This window comes from Eschrichtius robustus, chromosome 3 (genome assembly GCF_028021215.1).
Source record: "Eschrichtius robustus isolate mEscRob2 chromosome 3, mEscRob2.pri, whole genome shotgun sequence".
NCBI lineage: Eukaryota > Metazoa > Chordata > Mammalia > Artiodactyla > Eschrichtiidae > Eschrichtius > Eschrichtius robustus.
Window position 1 is genome coordinate 45,882,440 of NC_090826.1, and position 24,762 is coordinate 45,907,201.

At 52.4% G+C, this 24,762-nt stretch overlaps 1 protein-coding gene across 3 annotated transcripts in view; it reads right to left on the bottom strand.

Moving 5' to 3' along the window:
* SSBP3 (single stranded DNA binding protein 3) overlaps positions 1-24,762 on the bottom strand; it is a 166,632-nt gene that overhangs the window by 50,012 nt on the left and 91,858 nt on the right. For all 3 annotated transcript variants that reach the window (XM_068539955.1, XM_068539956.1, XM_068539957.1), the window contains one exon: positions 25-114. In XM_068539955.1, coding sequence (XP_068396056.1) covers positions 25-114 — 90 coding nt within the window. The remainder of the gene's footprint in view (positions 1-24; positions 115-24,762) is intronic.

The window sequence follows — 24,762 nt, forward strand, 5'->3', positions numbered from 1 at the left end:
AAGGATGGAGGGCCCAGCACGTACCTGAAAGAAACCTGGCGGGATGGGGCCTCCCGGCATCCCATCGTTGGGGGGAATGTTGCCAAGCACGGGGCTCGGGGCGGCGGCTGCGCTCTGTGGGGAAGAGAAGGTGCAAAGTGAGAGGCCGCACCCACATCGAGAGATGGGGAGTTCCCACCCCCACCCCACCCCCATCCACCCACATCCTCCACAGACCGCCCCCGCCCCTGCCAAACACCACCTTCCCAGGTGTGTCACTCAGTGGGCGAGGGATGAACTCTCTGAGCCTCCATTTCCTCATCTCTAAAATGGGAGGACAATGCCCACCACGTGCACACACGCTGCCAAGCAGCAGTAGCTGTTATTGACCAAGGATATCTTGGCTTCCCCCTCGGCTGCTTTACGAAGCTCCTTCAGGGCAGGCGAGGTGCTTCATAAATGCCTGTGCCCTCTCCAAGAGGCTGGCATGTTGTACAGAGGAGAAGATCAATAAATACGCACGACTTAGTGAATAAACAGACAGCCCAGCTGGGAAACGTCCCCAGAGAGGGTGGGGGCAGACAGGCATGTTTCTGGCACCGTCTGGGTCCTGGGTGCCGTAGATGGGGTAGGCTGCACGATGGGGAGACTGTCGTTACTTTTCCTTTTAAATGCTGCTATTCTGGCATTTACCTGGTACATCTGCCTCAACAAATGCCTCCCGGGGTGAACAGACGTTGCTCTTCCCAGCCTGGCCTCCTTCCAGACAATCTGTGTCCCACCTGTTCACGTGGCCGGCATGTCTGTGCCTGGCCCTGTGCTCACATGGGAGGGTGAGGCTGATCAGGAAGCCCCAGGCCTGACTGGCCCACCTGGGCCCTGCTCCTCCCCACCGACTCTACACCTCCCAGGGGCTCCTCCTGCAGGAAACCCACCTCCAACCTCGAATGTTCCCACACCCCACCAGGACTGAGCCTCTGAATCACCAATCATCTCCCAGAGGTCTGACTGGTTCTCTGGGACGAGAGCGAGCCGCTTGGGGTCAGGAAACGAAACGAATGCAGCCTGCCATCAACACCTTGAAGGAGTCACTTCTCTTGTCCCTTCCTCAGCCAGAAAACAGGACCCAGAACGCCTAACTTCCAACTTGGATGGAAGGGAATAAGGGAATGTGTGAATCCCCCAAACACACTGCATGCAGCAAGAAAACAGACAGCCCCGGGAATCAATACATTGGGGTTCAAGCACTGTTGCCTGTACTAGCAAGGGACGACGATGGCAAGCCACTCAGCCCTTCTGCACTCGTTTCCTGTCACTGTGGTCCTCCTGCCTGCTCATAAGGGTTGGGGAGGATTAAGCAATGGGATGGGCTGTGTTTTGTAAACCAGGAAAGCTGGTAATGTGGAAGCAAAGAGGATTCAGCAGGCCCACAGTGGCTGTTTTAACAGACCCCAGGTAAAAAACAGGGTGGGATGGGGCTGGCTACTCCGGCCCAACCTTTCAGAATGATCCTGCGTACAGAAAAGCAACACTCCCTGTAAAGAGATTCTGCCAACTATCCTGTAATGTGTTACGAACACCCCAAAACACCAGGATCAGGTCTTCCCCTTCCCACCTCCTCAGCTTGGAGGAGAAGCCACACCTACCCAGGCCGAGCCCCTGCCCCAGGACTATCCAGGATGAGGGTCGCCTGGGGGAATATGCCAGGTTATCCATTAGCTGCATTGTTTGTTTGTGGTTGGTGGTTCTGTGAAAATGCAACTTTTCATGATTTACAGCCAACGATTACTCCTCAGCAGCAGAAGCAGAAAAGTTTTTTTTTTTAAATAGGGGGAGGTAAACATCCTCCTATATTTTCTTCAAGTTCTTTCAGAGATCGGTTTTACGTTTAACTCTTTAATCCTTCAGGAACTTATTTTGGTAAAGAATACGGATTTTACTCCTCAGTCAGTTGGCTCAGTACAATTTTTCCCACTCATTTGAAATCAGAGACAAAAATTCCTACACAGGCATGGGTCTGTTTCTGAGCTTTTAAAATTCTGTCCATTCTAATGAACAGAGTTTTACAATGTATTTTATTATCTCCTTCAATTCTTTAGTGGAAGTTTTCTTGTTTATTTTTATTTACTTACCCCCCCAAACTTCCTATTGTTTATAAGAGTCATCTCCCTACCAAAAGAAAAGAGTTCTTATATATATAAAAATTTGGAGGAGAACTGACACCTTTCCCAAACAGAGGCAGGATGTGATCCTCCCAGGATGTGATCTTTCTCCAATTATTCACATCTTTGTTGAAGTCACCAGTCAAGCATGGTGACTGGACCAATGGCAATGATCAGAAAGGCGGGTGAGTGTAGGCGATACATCTGGGAAAACCAAAACCCTCTCTTGCCCTGACTAAATGTTTTGTTCGGCAAATGTGGCACTGACTTGTTCTCAGGGTGAGGATGGAGAAGATGGAGCTCCTGACAACAGTGTGAGAAGGATGGAGTGGATGGCCCAACCCTGGGCGGGGTGGATGGCGGGGGCCATCTGGCATGATGCTCAGAAACGAGCAGGGTATTTTCACACCACCTCTCCCTGAACCCCCAGGCGGCCTTCTGAGGCAGACATAAGAACCCCGACTTTACAGATAAGAAAACAAATATCTATATGGAGAGCAGGATGAAGGCGGCCTTTTTCTACTTGTCCTCCTGAGAGTCCACATCTACTCTTCCTCAGCCTTCAGTTCAGAAACTATGCTTTGTTTTTAAAGAAAGATCTGGAAAGCTTCAGCAACTCAGTTCTTTAAATTAGCATTTATCGTTTAATATAAAACACTTGCCTATTATAAAACATAGCAAAGTAAAAAGAAAATTAGTCACTGTATTTTGTTAAATAATGTCATAAGCACTTGTCCCCCCTCTCGTTAAATGGCCAAAGAAAACATGATTTTTCAATGAGCCTAATATCATTATTCAACCAATTTAATTAACAGGGCATTGCGTTCCTGTTTGCTAACTTAGTAGGTTACAAAATCTTATCTCTTTGATCTCTTTGGTATTTTGACTTAATCTTTTGGATCACTAACCTTTTGAAACGGTTTACACTGGCCATTTAGTAAAACAAATGGCAAATCATTCATGTCCTTTGCTATTTAGTTATTTGACTTTTTTCCTTAGTGATATATAAGAGCTCTTTATATATTAAGGATATAACATATGGATATCTTAACAATTTTTTAAAAACCTCTTAAATGAAAACTTGAACCTGGGCTCATGACTTACTAGGCTCCCTCACGCCAAGATCTCATTTTCCTACGAAATCAGGAGTGAGCCCGTGGTCCTTTGAATGTCAGGGCTGGAATAACCATGGTTCTAGTAAATGGATAGTATAATTCATTGACATCTGGGTGGAGAATGGACTTTTGCTATCCTCCAATGAAAGGAAGCTCATGTTAATGGTGACTCAAGTGTCAGGAAGCTGAGGAGATAACTTATCCTTATCCTCTAAAGGCTCTTCCAGCTGTAAAATTAAGTAGCTCTGCAGTGCTTAACCCTGTGTCCTAGAGTATGACAATCATTGCTATTCTTTGATTTTGAAGTGAACATGTGCTCCTAATGGAAAACTTTCAAAAGAGCAGAAAAGGACAAAGAACAGAATGAAAGCAGCAACCAGTGTCATAGGGTGACAAAAGGGTTAAGAAATAATTCTTGCACATAAAACCCAATCCAAGGGCCCCCCCCCCTCCACATCCATCAACATGACACTGCCCTCACCCCACTCCTCAACAGCAGGGGCTGTTTTACCCATCTCTAAGACCCAGCACAATGTGAGGCATACAGCAGGTGTTCAATAAATGATTACAACTTTTTATTAGTCAAAGACTGGCTCAAGCCTGGCCATCTGAAGCCAGGCTTTTCCAGATTGCTAGGAATTGGCCTCTCCCTGCGGTTTCCAACTTGGAGTTAGAACTCCATTAAAGCACTCAGCAAAGCGTCTCATGTGAGTTTTCTCTAAAAACACAAAACCCAAACCCAAACCCCGTGACATTCACTGAGGCCTACACATCGGGGCTGCGGTAGGTGCCCAGGATGGAACTCCCCACTAGAGCAGGGGAGGAAGGAGTCAGAAGCCAGAGACCACCTGCGTGGGCTCGGGTCCTGGCTGGGAGCCCGTGGGCAAGTCCCTTCTCTCTCTGGGCCTCAGTCTTTCCACGTGTTGGATGGTGGAATTAGAGAAGGTGACCTCTAGGGCTCTTCTTCCAAGGTGCTCTCCCCAGCCCAGTCCATACACCCAGGGTGGGCAGGGACTGGAAACCGCAGCTCCTGCATGAACAGGAAGACCCTGAATTTCAACTCTTCTCCGTTCATTATAGAACACTCAGAGGTCAAAACTTAAAAACCGCCTAGAAACCTATTGTTACCGAAGCCTGCAGATAACAGCTGATGACACTTGGGCTCTCCCCTGCACCAACCGCACCCCCTAGCAGCCCCCCTCACCAATCTTTACCCATATATGCATACGTGCATACATGGACTAAAAAAAGCAGAATCAAATAGGGCACGCAGTTTGGTAACTCAGGCATTTTTTAAAAACTAACTAAAATTCTTTTCTAAATAGAAAACAGGCCTTGCACTGAGCGGTGTGGCCCACTCCAGCCAGCTGCCTCCTCCAAGCCTCCGGGATACTGTCCACTTGGAAAGCCTGAGGTGCCTTCAGACATCTGCCTGAAACTGTGAAAATTCTCCTCCCTGTAAAGTATTTTATTTTTGTTCACAGCCAGGGAGACTTCCAAGGAGGGCTCATCCTACAACTTTCTCCCTAAAGAGTAGGGTTTCTTTATGATCCCAGGGCGGTTACACAGCCACCAGGGCTTAGGGGTTCCCTGCAGCCCCTCAGCCTTGTTTGTGTGCTCCAGACACACGTCAGCTGGTTTCACATATGCCACTCCACCTACAGGCCTCCCCTGCCATCCAAATATGGTTGTCAATAGTGAGGGGAGATCCAGACACCTCCCCTGGAGGTGTGCGCCAGCCAGAATAAGCACATTCTCCCCCCACCCACCCTTCCCCCCCCGTAGAGATGCAGGGCTCAAACCTGGGGCCTCGGGATCTAAGCTACTGGGAGGAGGCTTGAAAGCTGTGCTAGGGAATCTGGACTTGCTGCTCTAGGCAACGGGGAAGAGTTCCCAGCAGAAGAGGCCCAGGACTTCTGAGAATCCCACCTGACCCCATCTTACCCCGTGCCAGGCATCCCAATGCACCACTGACAACCCACCCACCACCACCAGACTACCCAAGGCTCCACAAATGAATGGAATTGGCAAGTCCTGGATGTGGTGCTGGGCCTTTTCCTCATTCCGTAGCAAGGAGTCCCCTGCGGCTCAAGGAACAACAGGGTCAGTCCAGAGGGACCAAGTGACAAGCTCCCAGGAGCCTCCCACCTCAGATCTTGTAGTATCTTGTGGTAGGTGACAAACATTCATGCTTCCTTCAAGAAGGGGAGACCTGGGGGACGTTCCCTACAAGATATTACCTTCCAGCCTTACCCTGAGACCCGCAGTTAGCCTCACTCACAAACTAGCATGGGAATCCCCCCACCCGTTTTTATTCTCTTTTTAAAGTAGTTCTATGCACATGAAACTCCTGGAAAACTGAATAAAAACATGCTCAGAGTGAACGGCGGGACTCCTGCCAGGTCGGCCAACCCCTCCTGACTGGTTTACAAGGCTGCAAAATGGAACTTTGTTCTGCAAATCCCCTCCCTCCTCGCCCCACCCCAATACTCAGGCATGTAGCAGCACGGGGCCCACATGTGAAACCACCAAGTGTAGCCTTCCTTGACTGAAACTCAACACAGGCCACGTGGCCAAGCACTCAGGACACCAGAGGCACGTGGTGTGTGGTGTGTGGCTGTGTGCTCGCAGCTGGGCAGTGGAGGACTCTCGGGGGGCGGGGGCACTCCTGCACTGAGAAATGAGGCCCTTTGAGGGATGCTCGTGTCCCGGGGAAGGAGGGATGCTTACACACGTGTCATCAAGACAGAGCCTTCAGCATTCTCTGCAAAATATTGGAGTGACCTGGGGCCCTCTGGGCCAAGTTTCCTAGAGGGAATTTTAGCAGTATCAACTGACTGAAGATGTAGCTGAGGGAATGGAGGGAATCTCATCACCCAGACGGAAACGCCAAGACGGACAGAAGCAAGGTCAAAAGGGGAAGGTAAGGAAGAGGTCTCTTGGTTTTGTGTGCAGACCACAGAAGGGAATGTGTGAGAAAACACAGAGCTGTTGCTACGTGAAGAGACAGAACCAGCTGGCATTAAAAATAGGTTCGGATGACACACGGGAGTGAGCGACACAGGGTCCCTGCCTCCAAATAGCCAGGGGGTCGTCATGTGCACGAAGGAATGGGCGTCTCTCCCGTTGCCGCGGGATGGCCCTGGGTCCAGAGGTAGATGCTCTGAGCCACAGAAAGCACAGGAAGCAGTGGGCCATGCCACCTCGGGGTGGCTCAGCGGGGACAGGGCACAAGCGCACTCCAGGTCAGAGTACCTGGGTTTCATCTCTACTCGGCCACAACAGAGCCACGGGGACTGCCTCAGCCTCCCCTCTGAAAAGGGGAGAGCCACACTACCCAGCACCGCCTGGCGTTTTCTGGGGATTATTAGGAGAGGAAAGAGCCCTGGACAGAGGATCCTGGGATCAGGGTTCCAGCTCAGGCTGCAAACCACCTGCTGTGTGACTAGGGCTAGCCTTCCTGCTAGCCCTGCCCCCGGGGCCTCTGCTCAGCTCCCTGCCCCCGGGCCTCTGCTCAGCTCCAAGGCGGCTGAGGTCCTGCTGCTACAGTGAACCAAGTGGGCATCACACTGAGCTCTCAGCCAAGCAACCTGAGAAAGGGTGACAAAAGCCCCAGCTCGCACAGCCAGGCCATCAGGCCCAAGTGAGGGCTGTCCTGACACCAGAGCTTCTTCCCCAAAGTCCCCATCTCACTTCTGTCTCCCCTGGGCAGAGAGGATGGATGCAGGAACGCAGAGAGGGCAGAGAGAAGCAAACGCCTTTTTATCCTGATCCCAGAGATCAGGAGAGAAGGAGGGGGGGTACAATTTACTCCTCAACATCCCTGGGAAGGTGTCACTGCTGTTTACCGGTAAGAAAACAGGCCCAGAGAAGTGCATTATCCTAAGTGTTCTAACTTAAGTCTCTCTGTCCCTCCACCCCCAATTTCGGCCTGAGAAACCCAAATAATGCACCCCCCCCCTTCACTCTGCCACCAACCCCTGCAGTTCTCAAGGAGAGTTCTGTGTGCTTTTTGATGCTTATGAAAAGAAACGACAGACATCATTACAAACATAAGGTAAGCACAAGGCATTCTCTACACCTGAGATCATCCACATGTTTTTCTCTTCCCAAAGTAGACTGGCCTTCTAACTCTGCTCCTTCCGGCAAGTATTTCACTGAGCTGGCCTCCACTAAGGGTGTATGTGTGTGTATGTGTGCACGCGTGTGTGTAGGAATGCAAGATCTCGGTGAAGAGTCTGTTGGATCTCATAGGCAAATTATCGTGGGAAGAGGAGGAGAAACAAGGGAGGTGGGGAGTTTAAAAAGGTTACGAGTGCTTTATACATGTCCATGCGTTCAGCAGACACTGGCTCCTGGGCCGCCAGGGATGCACTGTGCCTGCCGGGGTGGGAGATGACAGAGGCTCGGCTCTGCCCTTAAGGTCTAAGGGATGAAATGAGTCTCCGCGAGAGAACTGAGGGACGTGGGAAGGTGCTCCGGGCGGGCGCCGCGAGGCGGGGATTAGGGGGATCAGGGAGGCTTTATGGAAGAGGTGGCACTCAAGCCAGGGCCTTAAAGGACGGCAAGCCTCGGAGATGCAGGAGGTGATAGAGAGGTGAGAGATTACTGCTGTCATCTTAGCCCTCCCCTGGAACCAGGCCTTCTGACAGCTTCTCCTTCAGAGCATAAATCCCGCCAGGCCTCTGCCCTCCCCAGAGCTCCACTCCATCTCATTGACGGGGTGGGCGTGGGGCTTACCCACTTCCCCTCCCCCAGAGGGAGGCTCTTCAGAAGAAGGGGGGCCAGCTGCCCACCCAGCTCGCCAGCTAACCTTGGTGCAGCTCATCCCCATTCTCCCAACAACCCGGCAGGGACTACAGATGAGAAAACAGAGGCTCAGGGACTTGTCCAAGGTCACTCAGCTCGGACCAGGCAGAACTGGAAGTCAAGCCCAGGCCTTTTAGCCGTGTTCCGGCTTCTCTGGTCTGTTTTGAAACTGACGCTTAAAGATGCTGCCCAAAGGGGTGGGGGGAGAGGTCCAGGCTCTAGGCCCAGCCCCTCCATTCTCCAGCAGCCGGGGTACACGGGCACCTCACTTTACCTTTCTGAGCCCTTCATCATCGTCTATTAAGGGGGAGGGGGGGTCTCTACCCTGGGCAGGGGTGTGGGGAACCTGAATATGACTCCTCAGATAAGGGGCTCAAACTCCTGAGCCAGCGACACAGCACCAGGTGGAAAACAGGCGCGTTTGCTTTTTACGATTCCATGAACACGGGGCAGGCCAGAGCATGGAAAGGGTCAGGGCCATCAGAGGACAACGTCCTCGGCTCGACAGAACCCAGTCTTCTGAGGAGCGACCTCTCTCTACTTTTTTAAAAAATGAAACAAAGGCACCCCAGTGGGAACATTTCCAAGAGGAAGAGGAGCTGGCTTCTCTGTGCTGAGAAGATCATGGCCACCATCCCACCGGGCCCTCCCCATCCATCCCAGGAAGCACTCAGCTTCTTCTTGGAATTGGATCAGAGGGCATCGCTTGTGTGAGAGGTGGAGCCCCGTGTAATTAATACCTGGTTATGCTGCGGATGCCAGCCAGAGTGCCCTCCCCCGTGTGCAAACACCTCCCCAGCTGGGCCGCGTGGCAGAGGGCGCGGGTCCTAGGCGTGTACACGTGAGACAAGGGAGATTAAGGGCTATAGGTCCCCCCTGCAAATGAACAGTGAGGAGTGGATCAACAGCACGCTGTTTGTACAACGCTGATTTTCTTCTTAAAGAGAGATGAGCTTCAGGCCCTGGTTTACACCATTAGCAAAACACACACACACACACACACACACACACACTTCCCACTGTCTTAAAGGAGCCTCTTACAACTGCAAACATGTCATAGTAGGCCAGTGACAGCTCCTTAACAAGAACACTGGCAGTTGCTTCTGCAAAGTGGAAAATTCCCTGGCATGGGCCTGCACACATGCTCAGTTCCAATGACAACTTAATCCTGCCAGGACTGAGGTGTGCAGAGAACAAAAAAACCACCCACTTCAGAAACTTTCTTTTTTTAAGTTCAAGAGAAATCGTTAAAGGTATGGCCCCTGGAACACCTTTCAAGAATGGGGACCCACACTTTGCTCAGCTGGCACCAGATTCAGTGGGGACAGGGTCACCCTCCCTCGGCTCAGCCTCTGTCCTGACAGGACAAGGTGCACAGTCTGAAAAGTTCACCCGGGTCCCCTGACCTCAAAGTGGGGAAGTTTACACTTGGCTGGGGAGGGGTGTGTGTTAACGAAGGAGCCGGGAATCCTTGGGCTCTCTTGACGGGCCAGGAAGGTCTGTAGGCACACGGGCTCAGCGCTGAGCAGATGCCGCCTAAGCCTTTAAAGCGAGCACTAATTGCGCTAATTTAGCTAACAGTCTCTGTTTCGTCCCCCATGCCGGTCAAACAGGGTCCTTTGGTACTGCTGGAGAGATGCAAGCTGTTGGCCTTACTGTTATTTTGTCAGCCACTGAACGACTCATTGGAGTCATTAATTGATTTATTACTGCTGCCTGCTCAGAGGGTTTAGCAAATAAGGAATGATGTAGGTCAAAACACAAAGGAAACTGGACCAAACAATGCCACGAGAAGCTGGACACTTAGAGTCTGCCGCTGTCCACTTGGGCAGCCCTCCATGCCCAGCTGTCACATGGGGGACAGGCTCTCCTGCCTGCAATCCGGGTGCCAGCCTGCCTCCAGCTCAGGTGTCAGTGCTGCCCAAGAGGCAGAAGGTGGAGAAGCTCATCTGGAGGGCTCCTGGGCATCTGCCAGGCGAGGTCACCAGCAACTGGGTTGCAACAGCTGGGCCTGTGGCTCGGCCCTCCAGGACAGGGGGAAGCCAGGGAGAGGGCCCCAGCCAGGGCTCTACTCCTCCAGAGATGGCATGCTCTGGCCACACCTTCCCTCTCTCCCTGTACTGCCCACAGGAGTGACAGGACAGCAACAGCTGACAGTAACACGCAACTCCTAAATGCCTGGCCCTTTTGTACTTATCTCTGATCCCCTCAAAGTCCCAGGGGGCAGGTGGCATTATCATCCCTATGTTACAGAAAAGAAAACTGAAGCTCAGAGAGCTGATCTGCCCATGGTTCCACAGCAGGCCAGGAAGTTAGCAGTCCTGGGATCTGAACCCAGGTCTACCTGACTTCAAACCCCACATTGCTTCCCCTCTATCAAATTCTTTAGCTCACACAAAACGGCACTACAGTTCGGCCTCAATGATAACGCCCCAAAAACTAGCTAGGTGAATGAGAACAGGGCAACCCCCGCCCCCTTCTCGGAGCCCCAGGTACCTCATTTATAAAACGACAGGGTTAAGGTGGGTGAACCCTGAGGCTACACGAGGAATGAGATGACAGAACTCAGTCCCTTCTACTCCCCACCCACTGCCCTGGCCCCCTGCGATACTGACGGGTTGGCTGCGCCATCAACACACGCCTAGCGCTCCCTTCCTTCTGTGAAGGCTCCTGCCTTCCCTATGGTTTCCCCTGCTGCCCTACCTGTCCTTCAAACCTAAATGCAGCAGGTACAGGAAGTCTTCCCAGGACAAGGCCAGGCACCCAGCAGGTGCACAATGAAGGTTTGCTGCACTGGATGAGACTGGAGAAAAGTACCCGTGTCCTGCCCTGCTCCCGGTCCCCGGGGCTCTGAACAAACACAGGGAGTGGTGTTGAGACGAGGGAGCCAGGACGGGGATTTACAGAACTGTTAACACCCCCAACAAGAGGATTCACGAGGTCACAGATCCTGGACACGTCTGTGTGTGCACGTGTCTCTCTCTGTCTCTGAGGCAGGAACGGTAATAGCTCTGGAACTCAGTGTCCCTAAGGAACCAAACGCAGCCAGTCTGACTGACTCAAATTCTGTGATTACAGGTATCAGCCCCTCAAAGACAATTCATACCCCACGCTGCCTGGTGGCATTCTAGAACAGAGCCTACCCTGGCAAGCTTGCAGGAGGCCCACTAAGGGTGGTGGACTGTTTAATTTGCTCCGAAAGTGATGCAGAGGGGCTAAAGAGGTAGGTCCTGCATGAACTAAGCCGCATGCTACTTCAGTCCTCGACATAGGCCGGCTGGCAGAGCGGGTTTCTGCGGCCTGTTGAGGCCTGGCCAGAGCGCTGCAGGGCAAGGCGGGGCTGCCCTTCGGAGGTCATCACAAAGAGGTCCACAGATATTTGTTGAGTGTCTACCAGGCACACAAGGCAGGGCTTTCTTGTTAGCGTCCCCCCAAAATGGGGCCAGAGCGTGCAAGGGCACACTCAGCCTTTTGGATCCTAGTAAGAACACTGATAAGGGGGTAGGGCCAGGAGCCCAGCCTGGAAGGACCAGAGATGACCTGACCAGTCAAAGGCTTCAGAGGGGCCAGGGGACTTTATCTACTGCGACTTCTGACCCAAACTTGGCTTCTGAAACATACACGAGATTTCCCACAGTGGTCCACGCCCAACTCCCCCCCATCAATCCATACGGTATTGAAAGCACAAAGGAAGGTCTTTATACAGAGACCTTCATCAGGGTCCAACAAATTAGATCCTTTAAGCCCCATTAGAAAAAGAATAACCTATTACTATTCACATATATTTAGTACTCTCTAGCTTACAAGGACTTTCTTTCACCCAAAGTCACTTGATGAATATGCTCAACCACCCCACCGCACAGGCCGGCCCCTCTCTCTGGAACACTCTCCTGCACTCTCTCCCCCTGGGCGATACCTCTTCATCCTTTATGTGTTCCTCATCACTGCACGTGTCACATCTGACTGTTAATTCCTTATTAAATTAGCCAACTGTCTTTGCAGGGACGGGGGCCGGAATGGTGTGCACAGCCTAGAGAAGGTGCTGGCTCAGTAAATATTTTTTGGATGAATCAAGTTCTTGCAGAAATCCTGCTTATCAAGAATAGTCGCCATGTCCACAAGGTCAAACTGCAAGACTAGCTAACTCAGTCAGCAACTAACTTACCATTTGGCTACATCCATACAATTACCTTCTCCCCTCCAAACGATCACACACACACACACACACACACACACACACACACACATATGCGCGCACCCCACCATCCCCACACACATTTTAGAACAGGCCGTTTCCTCTGCCTGTAAAACCCAAGCTTTGGGTGTTCAGAAAACCTGGGCGCAGGTGCTGCTCGGCCTTTCTGGCAAATGACTTGGGTGGCCACTTCTCCTAGAGTCAGGTCAGTAAAATGAGATCATCATTATACCTCCCCTCCCAAGACAGCTGTGGAGACAGCTTAGGTTAACATCTGGGCAAAGCATCTGTAGTTCCAAGAAGGACAAAAGCAATGCGAGGGAGTGGGGTGGCCTCTAGGAGCTAAACTGCCATTGTCTATCATTCCCACTTAGGAAGGAAGCCAAGCCTGGGCCCAGCAGGCTGGGTGCAGCTGAGGGGACCGCATGGTCTTTATGAGTTGCTGAGATCTAGCCACCTCTCCCAGCCCTCTGGGTCAAGCCTCCCTTCCATCTCCAAAGCAGAGCCTGCTATTTATTCTCAGACAGGTTGGATGCTCCGGTTCTCAGCCTCCCTGAAAGCAGATGTCTGCTCCGCTGGCCCAGGGAGCCACTTTTTCCACAGGCTTCTTAGAGGGGCCAGAGAACTGGCCTACTACCTCAGGGCTTGGGGACAGGCAGAGGTGGGAGGGGCCCCTCCTGGGCCTGGGCGGAAGGTGAGGAAGACATCAAGGCAGAGTTCTCACCTTGAGATGCCTTTCTCTGTGTCCTAGAAAATGCACCCCACAGACAGAGGAATCCTCTGCCAATGTGAGGACTTTCCTTCGCAGCTGGACCCTCCAAGCCACAGGTTTGAAAAAGACATGGTTCTTGGAATCAGAGACAAGCCACAGAGCAAGCCCTGAGCTCACTCAGTAGGAATGCGTCTTCCTCCTCCTCCTCCTCCTCCCCCTCCTCCTCCTCCTCCTTGATTCAATCCCTCACTTGACCGGGCAGAGAAAAGAGAAGGGTAAGAGGCAGAGAGAAGGGGGGGAGGGTGGGCAAAAACCAGGCTCTCTAAGCCTACAGGGACCTCTGGCTGCACCCCTGTTCTGTGCTTACCATGTCCTGAGAATGGCTCCAGCTCCTCACCAATCAAATCTCAGCGCCGCCCGCCCCCCCCCCCACCCCCGCAGGACACTGTTTGTGCTACTTTTACTTTCTCTGCTCAACAAGCTCCTCCACCACCTTCCCTTTATCTGCCTATAGAACTCCTAGTCACCTACCCATGCCCAGCTCAAATGTCCCTGCTTCCCAGCCCAGAGCAAGCATGAAAGTCCCTGAGTAGGTTCGTGAGCTAGAACTCCATGTTAGAAGATACCTGCTTCCACCTGCAACTGTCTCAACAAGGCATCCAATGGAACATTCAATACCAATGAACTCCTAACCAAGGGCTGCCATGGTAAAGTGAACAGAGCACTGGACCCAGGGGAGGAGCTTCAGCTCCCCAGCTCCCTGGCTAATTCAGAGGCAGACACTTCACTTCTGTCTTGAGATGCTCTCCCCCAATACAAGACAATACCTCTACTGGGGCTGGCATGAGTTAATGCAAACAAGGAGATAATGGAAGGGCTATGATCTCATCTCAGCCTCTCTCTTCCTCCCATTCCAACCTCCCTATTTTCTTGTTCCCCAAGCTTCAGCCATGAGAAGCACATGCTGGTCCCCAGCCTTTGCACATGCCATCCCTCCACCCAAAATGCCCACCTCCCTGCTGGTGTCTGCCATTCCAATCCATCCATCCCTCATGCTGCCCTGGGTACCGGACAGGATGATTTTTTCTTCTTCCAAGTCCACGTGAAACTCTGTGACTCCTCCAACACTATCTACTTGGCCTTATTACATGGACAAAGGCTATCTCCCTGAAGGACTACTGGTTCCAAAAAGTAGAATCCAAATATTTATTATGTCTAATAATCAATAACTACTGAATGACTCGGGGCTGTGAGAGAGTTTCTGGACAAGGCTAGGTCTGGCTCTTCTGGGAAATTTCTTCTTGTTTTTCTCCTTTATAAAGATGCAACTTTAAAGAACAGAACATACTCTCATAAACCCAAATGTCAAAAGGGACAAAGAGGGGCCTTATCTTCCAAAAGTTTCCACGTTTCTCTTCTCAAGCAATCACTGGAGAAGAGAAACACGGAAACCTTGGAAAAGGGTTGAATATGAATCTTAGTTCTGTTCCTAGCTTGAAAGGTGTTAAGTCACATAGACATGGCAGGACCATCCTTAAAGGATGATGACCAAGCTTTCCACTCTGCTGCAAATCTGGTCTAAAAGAGTCTGGTTTTCTTCTACTTTTGTCTAATTGCGTTTGAGGCTGTGGTCTGTCTGGTCTTCTCCACTGAAGACAGGAGTTTTTAATCAGATTTGGGTAATCCACAGGCCTCCAGAAAATGTGAATCTAGAACCTTAGAACAGGAAGAAGTCGCCCAGCCCCTCTGCTAATAGACACAGCCTCGGGCCCATGGACCTGGGTGGAGGACAGGAAAGGTCTAAGACCTGGGTCTCCCAAGACGTCATGCCTTGGCAGTCTTATCTAGAAAATGGGAATAATATGCCCTGCTTCACAGAGTTTGTGAAAGTAAAGTTTCTGCTTCCCCCGGAACAGTGCCAGGCCTACATCCATCAGGTGCTCAATAATTACTTTGTTGAATGGACACTCCTTCTAAACCCTCCTCTCCACTTTTTCTCCACCAAGGAAGGCCCATGCCCTGTAGGGACCAGGTGGGAACTGCTTACTTGTAGAGCCTCTCAGTGCTCCCATCTCTGCCCCCCCAAGCTTGCTGGTTCTGCTTCCCAGGAACAGAAGTAACCCACCACACTACGTAGGCGCCAAAGGAGGCTGGTCTCACTTAATCCTCCCAATAGCCTGCTCCTTTGTTTCCTATCCGACCTATCTTGCCGATGAAGACCACAACGGTTAAGTGTCTTTACAAGGTCACGCTTCTTCCTGGCTGGGTCCAGTCATCACACACCTACATACCATACTCCCTCTAGTGGGAACCAGAAGGAAGACTTCAGTCATGGAAAGGAAAGACTTTAACCCTACAATCAGGCCCTCCAGTGCTGGCACCAGTGTGAGGCAGGTTTCTTCAACCTTAACGTGCCCATCTGTGAAATGGGAAGTCACCATTCCCTGCCTGGCCTCCCAGACACAGGAGTGTGAAGAAACAAACAGGAAACTGGGTGTGAATGGAAGGGCAACTGCATCCCCTGCCCCCAGACAATCCAAGGGGCTGGAAAGGAAGGGAGGACACTATAGTGACAAAGGCTTGTGGCTAGGAGTCACTGGCTGGTTGCCCCCATGAGTCCCTTCCCCTTACCTATAAAACAACAGGGGTGGATTCGACTCCTGGTTCCCAAACCTGTCTGCATATCAAAATCACCTTGGGGGGAAACTTCCCTGGCGGTCCAGTGGTTAAGACCCCCGTGCTTCCACGGCAAGGGGTGCGGGTTTGATCCCTGGTCAGGGAACTAAGATCCCACATGCCATGTGGCGCAGCCAAAAAAAAATCACTTGGGGACTCTCAACAACGCAGCCGCTGCTCTCCCGAGGCGGTAGGGATCCAGCTTTGGGGAGCTCCTGGATCAGATGTCCCAGAAGATCCCTCCTGGGTCCGGCCTCTGCCCTGACCAGCCCCCGGTCTGGGGGTGCCTAGCCAGATGGGCAGCCTCTTCTGCCCCTCACCCTCCCCAGCTAGGCTCCCAGGAGGCCTGCAGGAAGCCTCTGGATGCAGGTTGGGGCTTAGACAGCCGCCCAAACAGGTACGGGCCCAGATTTAATTGGCCTCTCCGTTAAGCTTTCTAATCTCATTAAAGCTGCCTCCATCATGCAGACCATGGCTCTGAATTTAATAACAGAAGAGCACTGCCCTGCCCCACTGTAAGCTGATCAGGCCTGGGGAGGTCCGAGAGGACCACTCTGGACCCAAGGCCCCCGGCTGCAGTCGGACCCCTCTGGGCCCTACCATGCCATGCTGCCATGCCGATGGCACACACTCAGACTGAAAGAAGAAGGGCACACTGCAAAGGCGGCAGGAGGGAAGGAAGTGGGAGAAAGCGCTTAGAGCAGGGGTGCAGGGCCAGACCTGCCTACCCCACCCTGGAGAGCCGGCGCTGTCTCCACGACTCGCAATAAATACAAACCACCAAGTAATTGTCTTCATCTTATCAGGGCGCAATAACGTCAGGAGACAGCAGCCCTTCTGGGCAGAGTGCAGGCCTCACGGCTGCCATCCCCCATTCGTTCTGCAGCTCTCGACCCCGACTTCATTCACAATGGGAGGGAGAGAGCAGAGGCCTGGGGTTTGGGGTCCACATGGCTCCTCTGGCAGAGAAGGCTTGTCCTGCCCCCCACCCTTACCCCACCCATCCCGTCCCCCTGAGAGGAGGTACACACAGCCCTTCCCCGACAAGTATGTGAGGAGGGCTGAGCAAGGAGCCAGCTCTTGGACATCGGCTCCAAAAACACCACGGTCAACGTGTGCAAACATCCCTGTGCAAATACACATCGCCCACTTCTCGCTCATCTCGCGCTATCTAAATATATCCCGAGGAAGTAACTTGGCAGTGATGAGAAATTCTGCAGTGGCTCCAAAGTAGCAACAACAAAACACACACACACACACACACACACACACACACACACACACACACACACACACACACACACACACACACACACACACACACACGTACTCTGCTCTGTTCTGGGTGCCATGCTGGGTCAAGGACAGGCGTGGAGACACACACACACAGGCGATAACCGCCCAGAGTGTGTTGGGGGCTCAGTCTTAGTGGTCAGTTATTATTAATGTTTAACAGGGAAGACGAGATCTTAGAAGGGAAGGGACTCCGTGCAGGTTCCAAGCTGGATGAGCACAGACGCCCTGTCCAAGGGAGATGCTTGGGGGCACACCCAACCGAGTACACACACACCCATTCCTACCCCCTCTGGAACTCGCTTTAAGACACTGGCATTTCCCACTCCACTTGCCAAGAATGGAGCCACCCTGCCCTGCGTGATCCACCAACCCCTGGAAACAAAGGCAGCAGTCATGGGGGTAGGCTAGCACACTGCAGGCACTGGTCCCATGCCTTCCCCCACCCCTGCCATCTTCACCAAAGGGGAAATGGAGGCCCACAGTAAGAGACAGACACGCCCAGGACCAGGCCAGGGCGCTCCTTATTCCACCACACTTTTGCTCTTTGGATAATCTAGATAGAGGTGGCTTTTAATTTTTTTTTCAGTGCCTTCAGCAAATCTAGGCTGTTTACAATCACCCCTAAGCCCACCATCTTGGGCACAAGGGCATCAAATTATTAAGAAAATGTGCGAGAGTTGGGGGGGTGTGGGCAATCCTCCCAATTCTCAATAGGCCAGTTCTCAATAGGCCGGGCTGACTCCCAGCTTCCACACAATACCCCAGGCCACGTCTTCCCCACCCTTCAACTGGACTCGCTCCTCAAGGCCGGATCAGTGCACCAGCCTCCTTGCTGGTGGATCTGCCCCAGTCGTCCCCTTATCCCTCCTCCTTTCCCCAAGCAAACCTAACCAGGCCACTAACAGGCAGGCTCACAACCTCAGAGGACCCCGCTCCAAGCTTTGCGCTGCCCAGCTGGGCCCTTCACAGCTCCGGCTCCGCCCCCCCAAGCCTTCCTTCCTGAACGTGGCAAGTCTTTTCAACCTTCCAAGCGTTTATACAGACTATTCCCTTACCCTGGAATGCTCTCATCTCACTCTTCCCTTTCAGTCATCACCTTCTGCTTCTTTTTTTCTCTTGGGGACCCACACAAAATGCCACTGCGCCCAGGAAGCCCTCTGGGTCGAGCCAGGAGAGACTTCTCTTGGGACATGCAGTGACGGGGCCCCGTGCAGCACCATCATCATCTGCTTGCATCCGTCTTTCTCACTAGACCATCAGATTCCAGAAGGCAGATGGCCTCTTAGGCATCTCCATACCCAGCTAAGGGTCCGGCACACCAAAGGCATTTCCAGGCCAACACAACTTCCAAAAGAGACTTGAAGTCTCAGAACCAACACCAGAGACATGGTTTACTCCAATTCCAGCTTTTTAAAGTCAGGAGAAGGAAGGCCCGAGGAGGATAGGGGAGCGTCGACATCACACCGCTGGTTAGCAGCGCTGGACCGGTGGCTGGCCAGGGTCTTCATCGACTCCTCCAGGTCGGCCAAAAGCTCCTACAGCAAGACCCAACTCAGGAGATGGCTACCAGGATGAAACATCCAAGAAAGAGGGGCATCAGACAGGTCGAGAGGCAGCACGGGAAGAGCCGGCTCAGGGGCTCTGGAGCCTAGCAGCAGGGAACACACCGGGCAGCCTGGAAGCCCCAAGCGGAGACACTGGCCCAAGTGTCCTGAGCAGGTGCTTAACCAAAACAGGAGGAAGGACTGAGGACAGGACCTGGCACGTGAAGCACTCAAGAAACATGTGCTGCTGTACCATTAATGGCACGAACGACCAATTACATACCAACGCAACACAGGATACCACGCAGGCCTGCACCCAGCTCCGAGATCCCAGAGAAAGGAGGATTATTTCTGCTGGGGTGTGGGGCAGTCTGGGGCGGTGACATCTGATCAGACACCATCTGTTATTTTTCTCTAATTGCTCTACATGTGTAAAATTTTGATTCTAAGCTAGAATCGTGGACTCCAAGAGGCCGAGACCACGGCTGCTTCCCCTGCCTTCCCCAGTCCCTCTCTCCAAAACACCCATTCCACAGCAGGGCTCCTAGCAGAGACTGAGGGACCCCGACAAGAGGGACGGCCCTTCTATTTCAAAGAGGAGGTAAAACCAGCGCTGGTTCCCCACAAGCCTGCTTTACCTGCAAAAGCTTCCTGAGCCCAACGAGAAACCCAGCAGCGTCCACGGGCACTACCAACACCCCCATGTGCCCTGTGTCCCCGGAGTGGCATGAAGACATGGGCACTCCTAGGCTCTACCGAACACTTCTCCGGTCTGCCGGGTGGCGCTGGGTATCTTACACACTGACCTACATCCCCCCCCCGAACAAGCCTGCATGATAGGAATCACAATTCCCACTTGGCAGCCTGGGAAGACAGGCTCAGACAGAGGCCCCTTGACGAGGTCAGTGGCAGGCCCACACGGAGTCTCTTACCACATCACACAGCCCATAGGACCCATTCTCTGCCAACAGCTGCCTGCAACAGAAGCCTCACCAGGATCGCCTGGTATGAATTAGAGCCCACTCAAGACACCCCACTTGCAAGAACACCAGATCAACTTTGCTTTCCCAGCACCAACTAACCTGAGGGGCACCCCGTACCAGGTGGGGTCATTCACACAGACCATACCATACCCCAGTTTCGACGGCCGCTCCCACCTTCTCACTTTCCCGAGGCCTCACTCCCACCCGCCCCCAGCCACATCCCAGTTTCCAAAGAAGCCCCAAAGAACACAAACTCCAATTATTCCCTTTCTTGTTTGAATAATGGCCACTTCACAATTCTCCCTTCCATGCCGGGACCCTCGCAGCTCTGAGCGGGCACTCAGGCCAGGGAGAGAGAACAAACGGGAGGGGGATGAAAAACACACACAACAGTAAGCTCCAACCCAAACAGAACTAATCCATTCAGAGCCAAAGGAGGCCAAGCAGATGGGAAGCCGGCATCCCCCAGCCGCCGTCACCCCGGGTTCCAGGGCCTTCACCACAATGTTGTAATTATAAAGGGTGACCCAGCCACATGCTCCCGGGGCCGTCCCCAGCTCCCAGGCACCCGTAGGCAACGCCTTCATCTGGTTTGGGTTTAGAGCCCTTTCCGAGCCTCCCCCAAATCATACATGCAAGGCAGCAGCAAAACACCCCAGCCTTAGGACGCTTCCACGGGAAGCAAGGAGGCACCGACTTTGTGCTTTTCACTCTGGATTCTGCGACTCTTAGGACTCTGGGCAGGAGGCGCAAAACCCCCCCAGGAGCCCCCCAGCCCCATTCTTCTAGCCTGGTGCCCCCGACCCTTCCCACGTGCGTGATGACATCTTCCTGTGCATGTGTCCGTGTGTCTATTTTCCCCTCCAGCCGGTACGCGTGAGGGCACCTCCAGTGCATAGTACGGGGCAAGGCTCTGCAAAATGTATTCAGATCTTCTAAACGAATACAGATCAAAACTCTGATTAAATATAATATGGACACTTTTACTCCTTTAAATCTGTTCCCTTCTCTAAACCGTAAGCATCCTGAGGGTAGAAATCTGTCTCATTCATCATGATCTTCCCAACACCTGGCACTTCGTGGATGCTCCATATTTACTCGTTAAGCAAAGGAGGACAGTGCGCCACTTTGAGCACATTCAAGATCAACCAGTGGAGGGATACCCACTAAATCAGAGGATGTTAGGGCTGAATGGGGCTTAAATATCCCCGTGTTACCCTGCTTGTTTGTAAAAGGAGGGAGAGTGACTTGTCTGCAGCCACAGACCAAATCAGCGTGGTAGATGCAGGACTCGAACCTGGGCCCTGATGCCCAGCCCTCCCTGGCTGGGGAGACAAAAGCCACGAAGACAGCGCAGGCTGCTCAGAAGGAGCAGGTAATCTGGCAGGGCAGACGGGACAGACACGTGAAACAATTAGTGAACAAGATAACTGCCAGCCTCACAGTATTATACCCTGATATAATAAAGTACATGCTGTACAACGGAATTAGAGACAAGAGGGAGGCACACCACACTAATTACACAGGACAAAGAGTTAGCAAACAGGAGCTGCAGGGGCGCCAGTGTTGTCACAGAGGGCTCTGGAGGCCAAGGAACAGAAGGTAAGCTTGGGGTGGTGGCGCCTCCACCAGGAAGCCTCTCCTGATTACCAACTCCCTCCTCTATGCTCCTGCTAGCTCCTGTCCTGAGTGGGTCCATCTCTCTGCCCCTCATGGCCCCTGTGTAGGCAGTTCGATATCGACCACCTTGATGGTCAGCCCAGGGGCCAGGGGGTAGGTCCTGGCACCAAGCCAGCCCCTGGTAGTCACTCAAGGGGTCATTGTTTCAACATAAACAATCACCAATACTATGTGCTGGGCGCTGTGCTGAGCCCGTGCATGCACCGCCTCATTCAGTTCTTCCGACAACCCCATGAGGTGAGGGTGCATGCTTTTGCAGATAACCAGCTCAGAGAGGGGACGTCATCCTCCAAGGCCACAATGCTAATAAACGGCAGAGTCAAGAGACAACATAAAACAAGCCCACCACTCTACAAACCTTGTGCTCTTAACTCCCCACACCCACAGGTCTAGCGTGGAAGCCCCAGCCCCAAGGGGCTACTGAGTACTTGAAACGTGGGCAGTTCAAACTGAGATGTGTAAAATATGGACCAGATCCCAAAGACTTGGTATGAGAAGAAAGTATGTAAAATAAGTCCAATAATTTTTATACTGATCACTTCTTAAAATGACGATATTTTGGACATGTTTGCTTATGACTAAATATATTCTTAAAATTAATTTCATCTGTTTCTTTTTACCTTTTTTATGTGCCTACCAGAACATTTAAGATGACATCTGTGGCTCCCATTCTATTTCTATTGGACAGCACTGCCTCCAAGATGTTTGCTGAATGAATGACGATGTAGACAAGAGAAAAGGAGAAAGAAGAAGACAGGGCAGGGGGAAGCTTGGGGTGGGGGCAGGGGGACCCTGAGCCTGTGCAGGATGCCTGGGCAGGGGTGAGATCTGAATATAACTGGGGGAGGGCGTGCTGGAGTATGTGGGAGCCGAATGACAGAAGGCATGGTAAGTGGGCAGGGCTCTGACCTGGGCCTTCTGCTAAGAAGAACAGGCAGCCAAGCTGTTTACCGTGAGGAGCTGGGGGCTGGGAACAATGACTCCATGTGACTCCGGGGGCCTAGAACCAGTCACCCACCTAGCTGCCTTCCAGAAAACAGCAGCAATGCCTCAACTTCCTGAGCTAAAGAGCTCTAGAGCGGGTCTCCCCTGAGGACGAAGAAACACACATTCCAACTGAGCACCAGACATGTGGGCCACAGGGGTGCTGAAGAGGCCTTTCAGAGGAAGAGGGCCCTGAATGAGGGTTTGGGAAGTAGGGGCAGGCAAAGGGTGCAGCAGGTGGGGCTCCAGAAAACCAGATCATTCCAGGCAGAAGGTCCAGCATGTGCAAAGGTCACACGCACAGGGGGCAGGCGGCAAGAGGGCAGCCGGGGCAGAGTTGGAAAAGCAGAGTGCCGAGGGGTCGCTGGAGCCAGACCCCAGGATTTTCTGCTAATAGGGAATACTGTTGGTACAGGCTGAAGGTTGAGCTTGGGGATGCTCTCAGAGAACAGACTGGTCCTCACTTCATGGGAACAACCCCTGGGCCCGAGCTGTCCTCTGCTGAGATGAGCCTTGGTCCACTACAGCAGCTGCTGAGAAGGCGACACAGAAAAACCCGTAACACCACCACCGTGAAGGGGCGAGGATGCATGGGACCTGGTGCCGCTCTCAGTGGAGGACTCTTAGGCCAGCACGTACACGACAGGAGAAAGACAGGGCAGAGAACAGGGCTGAGTGCATCTAGGGGGAGGTGTGGCAACGGGAGCACAGCTAGAGGTAACATATCCCAGCTTTGATTACGTTTGCAAGCTGAGAGACTTCAGGCTGTTTACCGAGTAAGAAGGGAACTGCTACCTTACTCCACAGGGTCCTTATGAGGAACCAAGAGATTCAGTAAATGTGAATTACCCAGCACAGACCCAGGCCCTTCCCTTCCCAGTGTCACTGGTCCCCCAAATGCCTTCCTTCCCTAGTCAATGGGGTCACAGCAACTGCCTAGCACGGTGGGCAGCATACAATAGGCATTCAATAAAGAGTCAAATTTCTATTATCAGATGTCACGGCTGAGGAACAGCAAATTAGATCCAGTTAGGAGAGCAGAAACTTACCTTAGTGAGCAAGCACAGGCTGACGGAAGGTTCCTAAAAATGGAAGAAAGCTTCAAGCCGGAGGCCACTGGCTTCCTTTGCAGGCTAGGCAATTGGGAGACACAGAGAAGCAGCAAGGGGTCTCAAGTTTGGGTATTTTTATAAAAGATGCACCATAGACAGAAGGAAACTCTCACTTGGTTTTAGGGCGCAAAGAGGGTCATTACTATCTGGTTCTCCATCTAGCAGACCTTGTTTTTTCTCTCCCAGTTTTGTCCCAAGCCCAGTCACCCTTACCTGCTAGCTGTTTCCTCTCTTCCATCTATCTTTATCTTCTACCAAGATACCCTCCCATCCCTCCGCATGTGTGCAAACTCCCTAACCTTCAAGGTCCTTGGAAACGCTACGTTCCTCAGCAGCCTCTCCAGACTCCCCGCTACTTGAATGGATTCCCCACTCCCATCCTGTCCTCAACTCCTGGCACCCTTTTGTCCAGTCTGGCAGCTCCTGGGTTCCCTTCTTACTCCTCCTCCTGGAATGGGAAGCCCTCCCAGGACAGGACCAAGTCTTGCTTGCATAGAACCCAAGGAGCCTTCCCGAGGAGGCAGTGCTAAGGGAAAGAATGGGAGGAAAACGATAATGCACACCTTGGCGTGATAAGCCCCAGCCCGGTGTCGGCCATGTGTCACAGAGCGCATCCACTGGAGGACTGGGAGAAAGCTACAGGTCCAAACAGGCATAGAGTTTCAGGCCAGGACACCAGGCTCATTATCGGCAAACATCAGGTTATTCGAAACCAGGCTGTGTAACAGAAGGAGAGTGCCACGGTCACATCAAGGCCTCACCCAACCATGTTCACCCCTGACCTGGGCTATCCCTAGGATGAATGGGAAAGACGCTGGATGGGCAGAGTGAGGCTAGCACCCTGACATTTCTTAAGAGCTGTTACTGGTAGTATCATTACATAGATGATAATCATGGTACATGTTTATTTGGTGCTTCCAAGTGCCAAGCACTTATGATCACATCTCTTTATCAACCTTCCCACCAACCTCAAGATATATTGATAAATACTTTAGAAGATCCATTCCACAGAGCAGGAAACTGAGGCTTAGCTTACTGAGGATCACACGGTGGTAGCTGGCAGAGCTGGCGTCTACCTGACACCCACAGGTTTTTCCACTGGGGCCCACCACCGTTACTGACCTTGACACTCAACCTCGGGACTCTAATGGTGAAACAATGAAGACTCAGATAGGATTCCAGCCGTTCCCTGTCCCCACAGTGCCCAGGATGAATGAAGCCCAGGCTTTAAGAAGCCACACAGGCCCGGCTACCTCAGGGTACCCTACACTCCCATCACATTCTCCTCCTGCTCTTCCAGCTCCAGAATCGAGGGCACATTGCCTCCCCACCGTCCTGGCTGCTCAGCAAACACCCACTCTCAACTCCTAAGTAATTACCTTCTCCACCAATCTTTATACCCACCCCACCTCTCCCCCGACCCTGCAGAACCAACCTTCCCCATCCTCCCTGCCCGACGTAGCCTGGCCCGGACCCTGCATGGAACCTACACCACTGTACTGCGTTCAGTGCTGT